This window comes from Vanellus vanellus (genome assembly GCF_965231255.1).
Source record: "Vanellus vanellus genome assembly, chromosome: 4".
In the NCBI taxonomy this organism is placed as follows: Eukaryota; Metazoa; Chordata; class Aves; order Charadriiformes; family Charadriidae; genus Vanellus; species Vanellus vanellus.
The window spans coordinates 43,401,546-43,412,671 of record NC_138909.1 but is presented as its reverse complement, the minus strand read 5'-3'; the positions used below and the strand labels follow the sequence as shown (position 1 = coordinate 43,412,671).

The 11,126-nt window shown below is 68.9% G+C and overlaps 1 protein-coding gene across 1 annotated transcript; it reads right to left on the bottom strand.

Annotated features, from left to right (window-relative positions):
- Nucleotides 1-3,931: 3,931 nt before the first annotated feature.
- Nucleotides 3,932-8,563, bottom strand: LBX2 (ladybird homeobox 2). The gene is made up of 2 exons (XM_082482338.1): nt 8,073-8,563; nt 3,932-4,618 (listed from the first exon to the last, which is right to left on the bottom strand). The coding sequence occupies exons 1-2, from the start codon at nt 8,395-8,397 to the stop codon at nt 4,209-4,211; spliced, it is 735 nt and encodes a 244-aa protein (XP_082338464.1). The 5' UTR covers nt 8,398-8,563; the 3' UTR covers nt 3,932-4,208.
- Nucleotides 8,564-11,126: the final 2,563 nt, after the last annotated feature.

Here is an 11,126-nt window from a genome sequence, read left to right as displayed (position 1 = left end):
GGCGCAAGCACCGAGTATGCAGCAACCCCGGGCGCAGAGCCCCCTTCGGGACACGTTCCCCTCCCGCACCCCGAACCAGCAGCAGCCCCGCAGCTCCCCGGTCCTTCTGGGAGGAACGGGTCTGCCCGGAGACTGAGACCGTCCAGTCCGTTCCGGCCCGGGAGCTGCCTTAGCCCGGGAAGTAACGGGGACCCGCAGCTCCCGCGGCCGCGGGGGCTCCCTCGGGGTCGCGCAGGGGAGGCAGCGGCCCGGCAGGGTCGGTAGCCGAGCTGCGGGGCTGGGTCAGCCCCAAGGCAGCGGTGATGGCCACGACGCACCCTCTTGCTGCCCTGTGCTGCCTCCCCGGGGTGGACCCGGCGCCTCTTGTCCCCCCCCCCCCGGCCCGCGGATGCCCGGGGTCCCCGGTAGCGGGGAGGGGGGAGCCGCTGGTGTGGGGGGGGACGTGCCGTGTGAGTCCTGGGCCCCCGGCCCCGCTGTAATGTCATTTGCCGGTGACTGGAGTCGCTGGGGCCGTGGCAGAGAGGTGACAGGCAGGCCATCAAGTAGAATTTGATTAATATGCAAATAGGCAACAGGGAGAAGGAGCGCGGGAGACAGCGAGTAATTAATCACTAGTTAAAAGAAATTAATACCAACAGCAGAGGTTGTCAGGAAACAGCAGTCGAGTTAATCATCCAGAAAATTGGAAGAGGAAAAAGACGAGTGTGCGTGAGGAGGGGAGAAGCGGGGGGCTGAGCCTGACACAGCCCCCGGCAGCAGCACCCACTGCTGCAGGAGCTGCCCCGGGGCCCCGGTGACGGGCACAGCCTGGCCTGGGGACTGGTAGGTCACTGCCCTGAGGCTCCGGTGATGGGCACGTCCTACTCTGAGGACTGGCAGGTCTCTGCCCTGCAGCCACTGAGCTGGGGTGAACTGCTCCAGGGTCCGAGCGGTCCTCGGGGAGCCATAGGGGGTGCTGGCTGGGGGACACACAACGTGGCTGCAGCGGGTGCTGGGCAGATGCTCCCACCGTGGGTGCTCCTGCCGTGGGTGCTTGTGCCGTGGGTGCACATGGTGCCCTGCAGCCCTGGGAAGGGGACCCTGCTCAGGCCATGTGCTTGGCTGCCTGTCCCCATGACGGGACATGTGTGTGCTGCTGTGTGCACCACTGGCAATGTGTGCCCGGTCACAGCTGTACCGCAGTGGCAGCCTTGGGTCTCTGTGCTGTGGCACATGCACACTGGGGACACAGCTCTGCCCCTGCGTGTGCACGTCCTGGTGTCTGTCCGTGTGTACATGTGTCCCCCATGCTGTGCCTGTGCCAGCAGTGTAGGTGGGCTGGCCATGCCAACGGTGGTCCCGGCAGGCCGGTGGGCCTGGCGGTGCGGCTGCGCAGAGCGGTGGGAACTGGCGGGGGGCGCAGGGCTGGCGGTGGCAGCGTGCCCGGTGCCTGCACTGTCTCCTGCAGCAAAACCTCCCGTGGGGCAGCCAGGGGGCGACGCCAGACGCTGCCTGGCCCAGCCCACGCTTCCGCCCGCGATTAGCTGCCCCCCGAGGGAGGCTGGCACGGAGGGTGGGCTGGCGTGGGGCAGGAGGTGGCAGTGGAGTCAGGACTGGGCGGGGGGGGTGGAGGGCAGCAGCCCAGAGGCCATGGTGAGGGTGCTGTGTGGGGGAACTTGGGTGTCCCTTAGCCACCCTGCAGCAAGAGGTGAAGGTGCTGGGACGGGATGAGATCCTGGGGTTCTGAGACCCCTCCTCCAAGCCAGCTCTCCCCCATTCCTGCCCCAGCTGCCCACTCAGCCTGTGGGGTGTGGGGTTGAGGCTGTGGGGTCCCGGCCATGCTTGAGTAGGCCTGGGGTGTGTGTGTGTGGGTGTCCGTGTTGCCTGGCTCTATATACTGCGGGGGGGAGGGGGGGCGAGGTGGCAGCGTGCGGCCATGTACACGCCACGGCACGGTGTGATCCTCCCAGCTGTTCCCTCACATCAGCCTGATGGAAATGGGCCCGGAGCTGTGAGCTCATCTCCGGGGCTGGCCCCCGTCTGCCCCTCGCTGCTCCCACACAGGCACACTCCTGGACACACACACACACGTAAAGCCTTCATGTACATGTGTGTGCACACAGGTGTGCACGTCTGCACACACGTGTGCGTGTGTCTGCTAGGCCGGCAGCTCCACGGCTCAGCTCTGCTGTGGGTACTAGGGCCATCACCTGGTGCTGCCTCCTGCCAGGGCCCAACTGTGGGGTGACGAAGCCGCGGGGTGACAACAGCCATGGGGTGACAGTTGCAAGGCCGGCAAGACACCGTTGTCTAGTCACCGGGGTCACCGGGGGGCTGCTGGCTCAGGGCTGGGGCTAAACATTCCCTTTGGGGTCAGTCGAGGCGGGTGTGTGTGTGTGTGTGTGTGTGTGTCACAGCACCTGGGAGCCCTGCCCGTGGAGTGAGGGTGTCACTTGCTGTGATTCTGTCTGCAAATCCCACGGCTGTGGCTGCAACGCCCGGTGCAGGCGTTGCAGCCGCAGCCGCGCATGCCCCATGCGTGTCGGCCCTGGGGCCGCTCCTACCTGTCAAATTAAAAGCAATTCCCCCCGGGTGATGCTCAAAGGCACTTTCAGGCTAAATCTCATTTCTTCACCCCCCCATCTTCCCCTCCCCTCGGCCGGGTGGCTGCGGCACGGGGGGAAGGGCGAGACAATGCAATTAAAACTGGAGAAAATACCGGGGGGGGACGACACGACACACACGACACGGGGGCGGCTCTGCCTTCGGAAGTTCGCACCGGCGTAATTAGATCAGCGAGGGCTCATATGGATGCTGGAGGGACACACGCATAGCTGCGGTGACAAGGGGCCCCGGGGGACATCATCATCATCATCATCCCTCCCCCCCCCCCCGCCGCCAAGGGCAGAGAGCACGCAGCTGCCTGACACCTCCCGTGGCTGCCCGTCTCCGTGGCCTCTGGGCACGGGGGGGACGGGGAGACAACGGGGCTGTCCGCGATGGAGCAGCTCATCGGGGGCGACGGAGGTATGGGCCCGAGCCCCCCCCGCCATCCCCCGCACGGGGCTCCTCCCTGCCGCCCCCTCGGACCGCCCCACTTCATCAGAGAGTGACATCACTGCTTCGCGCAGTGACGTCACCGGGTCGTGACGTCATGAGGGGCGGTGTGGAGTCCAGCCGCCAGGGCAGGGGCGGGTGCGCCGGAGGGGGAGGGGTGGGGGAAGCGAGGTACCGACACCCGGTGCTGCCCCGGCCCAATTCATGTCACGCGTGGGGCAGCGGCGGGGGAAGTGCCGCTGGAGTGGATCCGTCACGGGGGGACAAGCGCTGCCCCCCACCCCCAGTGGGTGCTCCCCCGCGACGTGTCCCGCCCCCCCCCGTGGGCATGAGGGTGTGCCCGTGGAGCTGGACACACGGTCACGCACACACCCTCCCTCCCCACTCACAGACACCCCAAACACATCCGCCCCCGCAGCCGGGGTGCAGCGCGGGCCCGGTACACACGGAGCCCGTTTGGGGGCCGCTGCCAGCAGCCCCCCCGATTGCTCCCGCCCCGCAGGGCCGGCACCCCCCATACCCTCCCCTCGCCCGGGCCGGTATCGGGTGACATCCCCCCGGCCGTGCCTGACCCCCCGAAAGGGCCCTTCGGCTCTCGGTAGTGGGGGACGCGGGGCAGCGCGGGGACACGGGGGTCTGCAGCCCGGGGGACGCGCGGCGGGGCGGGGGATACGGGGGATGGGCGCAGCCGAGCCGCGGAGTGTGCCTGGGGGTCCGGGGGTCTCCGGTGCCCCGTGCTCCGGCGAGGCCCCCACGGCCCGGGTAAGCCGGCAGAGCATAGCATTCCCCCGGTGTGTGCTCACGGTCCGGGGGCTGCGGGGGTTACCGTCCGTCCGTCTGTCCGTCCCGCCGGCCGCCAGAGCCCCTCCGCGGTCCTTAATAAGGTGTCGCCTTTATTCCAAATATTTACACCCGGGCGGGCCGGGCCGGGCCCCCCCTTCCGTGCCCCGGGCTCTCGGGGCAGCAGGGCCGCGGACGAGCCGGCGGAACAGACACGATAGAAAATAAAATTAAAAAAAAAAAAAAAAAAAGACGGACAAAAAACAAAGCGAAAAATTGCACCAATTACCCCCCGGGGCGGGGGCAGCGCGGCCGCCCCGTCCAGCCCGGGGGCTCGGTCAGTCTCGGTGCCGGCCCGGGAAACCCCCTCCCCGGCCTTCACCGTCGCCGCCTCAGTCCCCAACGTCGATCTCCTCCTCCGAGAGCTCGGCGGCGGCGGGCGGCGGTGGCGGCGGCGGCGGTGCGGGTGCGGGTGCGGGTACGGGGGGTCGTGGGGGCTCGGGCATCGCTGCCAGCTGCTGGAGGGCGGCGGGGGGCAGCGCCTGCAACGAAGCCACGTCGGCCCGTAGCTCCTCCAGGTCCCGCTTGAGCTTGGCCCGCCGGTTCTGGAACCAGGTGATGACCTGGGCCGTGCTGAGCGCCAGCCGCGCCGCCAGCTGGTCCCGGTCCGCCGGGGACAGGTACTTCTGTCGCAGGAACCGCTGCTCCAGCTCGTAGATCTGCTGGTTGGTGAACGCCGTCCGCGATTTGCGCCGCTTCTTGCAGGCCGGGCGCTGCCCCAAGGCGCCCAGCGGCTCCCGACCTGCGGGGACAGCGGGCTCAGCGCGGCGGCACCGGCACCCGGCACCGGCACCGAGCCCAGCCCGGCCCGTCCCTCCCCACCCCCACCCCGCCGACCCCTTCCCAACCGTGAAACGCCGAACCCCGTCGAACTGAGACGAGCCGCGCCGTGCCCGAGCCCCGGCGCTGCCCGGGACACCTCTCCCGGGCCCGGTGCCGGGAACCGAGAGCCGCCCGACCCGGCCCGTCGACGCTACCGCCTGGCCCCGCGCCGTTCCGCAGCGGTTCCGGTCCCGCCGGAGCCACCGCCCGCTAAGGCGCTGAGCAGAAACCACCCGTGTCCCGCGGGGCCGAACCCACCCGTGTCCCGCCGGTGGCGCGGCCCGGCGGTCCCGGGGCTCCAGTCCGGCTCCTCCCCGCCGGCGGCTCGCCACGACCCGAGCACCGGATCGGTCCGTGAGCCCGGCCCGCTGCCCCGGGGCCCGCACCGGGAGCCGGGAGCAGAGGAGCCCCGGTCGGCCGGGCCGGACCGGACCGGCAGCACGAAGCGCGGCAGTTCGCCCGGGCTGCCGCCTGTGGTTTACGCTCAACGATTTTCGGGAGCCCCGGTGCCGGCGGCCCCGGGTCCGTGCGGGTTCACCGGGGTCCGGTCCCCGCCGCCGCTCTCGGCACGGCCGCGTCGCAGCCCCGAGGCCCTGATCCGGCCGCCCTCCGGCGCTGCGGCCGGTGGAGAAGAAGAGAAAGCTCCGGTGAGACGCGGGTCGTAACCGCCCGCATCATCGGTAACGGCTCCACACCGGCCGCAGGGTGCCGGTCTCTGCCCGTTACAGCCTCTCTGCTGCCGGCGGGACCGATCCGCCGCTCGGTAACGCGGCTCCCGGGGATCCCGCACGGTCGGTCCCTGCCTTCTCCGTTAACGGCTCCAGCTCCTTCCGTCGCTGAGGGGTCCCGCGGCCGCCCTGCCCGTCCCGCTGCCCGCGGCGGGGGCTCCGCATCCCGGGGACCCCCGGCCGCCGCCCCGACCCGCCGGGGGATGTGAGTGAGTCCGGCCGTGCAGCGGCCTCGGACGTTCGTTACCGGAGCCCCGGGATGTCCCGGCCGTTTCCGTGGGTCCGTCCGGGTAACGGGGCTCTACCTCAATCACGGAACCCCGCGCTGCCCCTTTTCTGTCCGCCTGTCCGTCGGGGCAAAGAGGTTTTTTTTATTTTATTTCGTTTATCACGGGTGCCCCGCTGTGCCCGGCCGCGTCCGTCTGTCCGTCCAGGTAACGGTCTTTTATCTTAATTAAGGAAACCTCGATCTGTCCCCTTTCTGTCCGTGTGTCCGTTCTAGTCCGGGTCTCGGTTCATTTTGCCGTTAGCCGCGGGCCCTCTGCCTTGCCCGACCGGGGAAGGGATAATTTTCTTTTTTTTTTTTTTTCCCGCTAATTACGACAACCCCGCTGCGCCCGGCCGTGTCCGTCTGTCCGGCCGGGTAACTGGGTTTTACCTCCATTCCGGGAGCCCTGCTCTGTCCCGGTTCTTGTCCGTCTGTCTGTTCGAGTAAGGGGATTTTTTCGTTTATCGCGGGAGCCGCGCTCCACCCGTCCCTGTCCGTCGGTCTGGCCGGGCTCTTTTCGTTAATTACCGCAGCCCCGCTCTGCCCGGCCTTCCTTGTCCGTGTGTTCCTCCGGGTAATGTGGTTTTTTTTTACCATAATTCCGGGAGCCCTGAGGCGTCCCCGTTCTGTCCGTCAGTCCATCCGTGAAACGGCTTCTTTTCGTTAATTAAAGGACCGCTGATCTGCTCGGTCGTGTCCGTCTGTCCGTCGGGGTAAAGGTTTTTGGGGTGTTTTTTTTTTTTTTGGTTTTTTTTTTTTTTTTTCGTTAATCATGGGAACCCCCCTCTTTCCATCCATGTCCGTCTGTCCGTCCGGTAAGGGGGTTTCGTTAATTACCAGAGTGCCACTCTGCCAGTCCCTGCCCGGCCGGGGAAGGGAATTTTTTTTTTCGTTAATTACAGGAGCCCGGCTCTATCTGCCCGTGTCCGTCTGTCCGGCCGGGCAAGGGACATTTCGTTAACCGCGGGAGCTGCGCTCTGCCCGTTCCTGTCCGTCTGTCGGGACGTGTAAGGGATTTTTTGGTTGATAACGGGAGCGCCGCTCCGTCTATCCGTGTCCGTCTGTCCGGCGGGGCAAGGGATATTTCGTTAACGGCGAGAGTCGCGCTGTGCCCACCCGTGTATGTCTGTCCGGCCGGGTAAGGGTTGGGTTGTTTTTTATTTTTTCGTTAACCACGGAGACTCGCTCTGTCTGTCCGTCTTTGTCTGTCCGTCCCGGCAAAGTTTTTTTTCGTTAACGGCGGGAGCCCTGTTCTGTCTGTCCGTTTGTCGGTCCATATAAGGCATTTTCGTTAATCGCGGGCACAGCGCGCCGCGCCCCCGTGTCCCTCTGTCCGGTCGATGGAGGACTTTTGTCTGAGGCGGGAGGCAAGGGCTCGGTTGCCCCTCGTTCCGTCTGTCCGTCCGCCCACCCGCTTCACGGTGGCTTTCCCCACTGTGGGCGAGACCGGGAACCGGCGGGGCCGGTTCGTTCCCGCGGGGACCGCGACCCGCCGGGTCTGTCGGGCCCGGTGCTCTGGGGGAGCCGCCACCGGTCCGCGGCGCACCGCGGGCAATGGCCGTGAGCAGGGAGCGGCTGCCCGGCCCCGCCGGTAACGGGTTTCTGCCGGAGAATCGAGGCCCGGTCGGAGCCACCGGCTCCGCTGCCGGAGCCCGCCGGGGCTCGGGTACGACAGCGCCGGGGCCGGTAACGGATTTTCGTTGCCCACGGGACCGATCCGCCGCTCTGCCCCTGCTCTCGGTCACAGTCACGGTCACGGCTCGGCGTGGCCGGGTGCCGCCGTTCCGCCCGGTTCAGCTCGGCCGCCGCCGCGGGACCGATCCGCCGCCCAGTACCGCGGCTCCTGCGGCCCGAGGCCGGGTCGGTCCCCGCGCCTCCCGGTAAAGCCGCCGGGCCCAGCCCGGCCCGGCCGGTCCTCGCGGAGCTCCGGGCTGCCCGCACCGGTGTCTCGGTCCTGGTAGCAGCGCATCCGCCGCCGCAGGCCGGGGAGGGGGCTCGGCCGGGGCTCGCTCGGGCTCCCGGTGCCCGGCCCCGGGCCTTTCCCTCCCTGCGGGCCGCGGCCGCCGGTGCGGCTCCGGGAATCGGTACCGGGGTTACCCCGGTCGGGCTGCCATGTCCCCGCGGTCCCGGGCGAGCACCGGCCCCTTCCCGGCCCGCTGCCGCCGGGTCTCTCGACCGCCCTCTCCCCTCCGGGACACGAAGGAAACTTACCGGGGCCGCGCCGGGCTGGGGGCTCGTAGACACCCCGTCCCCGCCACGGGCCCGGCGGCGGCGCAGCCCCGGAGCCCACCGCCCGCCGGCACCGGCACCTGCCCCTGCCCCGTCCCCGTGCCCCCTCGGTCCCGGCGGAGCCCCCGCCGCCCCGCACCGCCCGGTACCTTCGGCCGCCTGCAGCACACCCAGCTCCAGCCCCTGGAAGGTTTTGCTGGCGAGCTCCTCCAGCGCGCAGAGCGGCGAGGACGGGGCGCAGCCGCCGCCGCGGGGCCCCGCCGCCTTCTCGGGGAGCCGGGCGGGGGGCGCGGCGGGGCCGGGACCGGGGGGGCTCCCGCCGCGGGGCCGCCCCAAGATGTCCTCGATGCCGAAGGGGGTCAGCGGCTTGTTGGAGTTAGCGGGCGGCGGGAGCTGGTCCAGGGCGCTCCGCCGGCGGCCGCCGCCCGCGGGGTGCAGCGGGGGGGAACCGGCCGCCTCCCGCGCCGAGGTCATGGCGCGTCCCCCGCTCCCGCACCGGGGCCGCCTCAACACCGCGCCCGCCTCATCCCGCCGGGGTCCCCCCCCTCTCGCCGCCGCCGTCCCGCCCGCGCATCAAGCCGCGGCCGCACTTAAACCCCGCGGGCGCAGCCCGCCCCCTCGGCGGGGGCCCGGCGACGGCGGCGGCGGCGGGGAGCGTTCGGCCTCCCGGCGCCGGGAGCCGCTCGGCGGGGCTGAGCAGCACCGCGCCCGCCGCCGCTTCCCCCCCCCCCCCCCCGCCCCGCCGCGGCCCCGGTGCCGCAGCCTTAAAGACCCGGGGCCGGGGCGGCAAATTGGGCACCGGGAGGAGGAGGAGCCACCGACGAGGGGGAGTGAGGGGGTGAGAGGAGGGGGGCACTGCTCCCTCTCCGCCACCGCTACCGGGATGCAGACGGGGCGCAGCATTGCGCCTCCCCCTTATACGGCGATTTTAATCCCCCTGCGGGGGGCGGCCGGTGGGTGCCCGCTGCTCACCCCCAATCCCCCCCCGCGTTCTCAGCGGGGCTTTTACCGTCGCAAAAAATTTATTAGCTCCCCTGCTCTAAAATGCCCCATAAAAGCGCAGGGGCCGCTGCGTCTGGGAGTGATTAGGCCGCTTCGGGTGGGTTTTGGGTTTCAGAGCGCGGCCCGGCCATAAATCCCCCCCCCCGCTCTGCCCTCCCCGGTACAAATAGCTCCGGGATCCCAATCGCTCGTAAAAATCCTGGGGACGCCCGCACACGCAGGTGAGCCCTGGCGGTCGACACGGGGTCCATATCCTCTGGTGGGATTGGAACCGGGGGATGCCGAATCACCCCCAGAGGGGCGATTTGGCATCCCCTGGTCCCAGTCCCACCCAATGCCCCCATGGGTCTGCTGCTGGGATGCTCTGGGCCTGGCAAGGGGACACGGAGGGGGGAAACGGTGACAGTGTGGAGGGCGCAGGGGTCATGGTGGTAATGAGAGAAAATGAACCTGTGGGTGGGGGCGGCGGGAGAACCGTGCCGGGCTGGGGGAGCAGGTGCAGGGGGACCCGGCAGTGCCGGTGCCGGGAGGGGTTTGGGGGCTTCCAATCTTGCTGACAAAGGCAGAACGCGATCCCCTGGCTGGAAATTGGAGTTAGACAAATTCAACCTTGAAATTTCCCAGCAGCCGGAGCAATTAAACGCCGGAGCGGGCAGCAGGCGGGGGTGGGGAGGGGACTCCAGCAGCCTGGGATCGAACCGATTTGGGGGAGAGATTTGCAGGCTGCACCAAGGAAGTGCCAGCCAGGGAGTGTGGCTGCCCCGGCGTGGTGCCGCCAGACAGATCTCATTCCCGTGGGTGCACAGGGCCCCTTGCCCGCCAGCATGCGGGGCACAACAGGCCGACGCGGTGGTGGTTGCACGCCTGCCTCGCACGTGGCTTTTGTCCTCTCCAGAGGGCTTGCTCACATGGCTGGTGGCAATGTGATGTGGGGGGAGATGATGGAGCTGCCGGTGCTGCACGTGTGGCAGGCTCCCACCTCTTGTCGGGGTCGGTGCCTGTCCTGGGGTGCAGGCAAGCTGTGTCCCCTACTCCCGCCCCAGCTGCCGGCCCCACAGGAGCTGCTGGTGGACGCGGGCTCAGCTGGGCCCCTGCGGGCTGCGGTCCCTTGTGGCAGCACCGCGTGGCATGAGGTCACCGTGCAGGCCACAAGGCCCCAGGCACCCAGTGGGCAGGAGCGGGAAGGGACACAGCCTGTGCACAGCCCTTCTCCCCCCGGTCCCAGCCCCGGCTGGCGCCCACGCCCTGGGCTCCGTCCCAGCTAATGCCCTGTGACACACACCAGGAAATTGCCGCTCAGGCTAATTCCTTGTTCTTGCACCCGATCGGGGCTCCCAGCCGTCCTGCCTCACGGAGCAACCCCCCCCTCCTTTACAACTCCAGCTGCTCGGGGACCGGAGGGAGCTTTGCTGCAGAGTCCTGGGCCAGCAGCCCCTGGAGCCCTCCGGCTGGACCAGGATCTCAGCAGCAGGCAGGGCAGGAGGGAGTCGGGCTGTGATCCTGGCGGATCTCTGGCTACAGCGCTCACCATGATGGGATGCAACATCACCACTGTGCCATCTCTCCTGCCCACCCCTCCACAGCAGTTGGGGTGAATCCCCTGCGCAGCAGCCAGGTGCCCAGGGATGCTCCGTGGGATCAGAGCCATCACCTCCTTCTCTCCTTGACCCCCCCACTTGTGCCCCACGAGCTGCCCAGTGGGGCAGCCCCAGGGTGCTTCCAGGGTGGGCTGAGCAGCCCCGATCCCCCCCAGGCAGCACTGAGCCCCTGGCAGCCACTGTGGGCAGGATGAGGGCATGGGCACAGCCACAGGGATGCGGTGCCCCCCTGTCCAAGCTGCGCTCCCCACCCTCATGGCGGGCTCGCTGCCCCCCCCCGGCCCCCAGCCCCAGCGCAGGGTGAGCCTCAGCCCCCAGCTCGCCACCGGCCAGGGGAAGTGTCAGCTCCAGCTGCCGGGAACACAGGATGGGAAATGCTTTTCACCCCAAGGCAGGACACACAGTGGGAAACAAAAAGAGAGCTCTGAATTTTTGCAGGAACATTGGAGCTTCCTGCAGAGCGGGGCAGAGCGCCTTGCGCTGGCCAGGCGCCCACAGCCGGCAGTGACGGTGACAGGCATGGCTGCTTGGATGGAGCTGGGGGCACCACAGGGCAGTACACCCCGGCATGGCACTGCCAGCCCTCGCCTTGACTCCCATACC

Bases quoted from the DNA above. Each gene is read 5' to 3' on its own strand.
- LBX2 (XM_082482338.1), bottom strand. From the start codon at position 8,397: ATGACCTCGGCGCGGGAGGCGGCCGGTTCCCCCCCGCTGCACCCCGCG. The intron at 4,619-8,072 runs GTACCGGGCGGT...CTGTCCCCGCAG, and splicing joins TGTGCTGCAGGCGGCCGAAG to GTCGGGAGCCGCTGGGCGCC.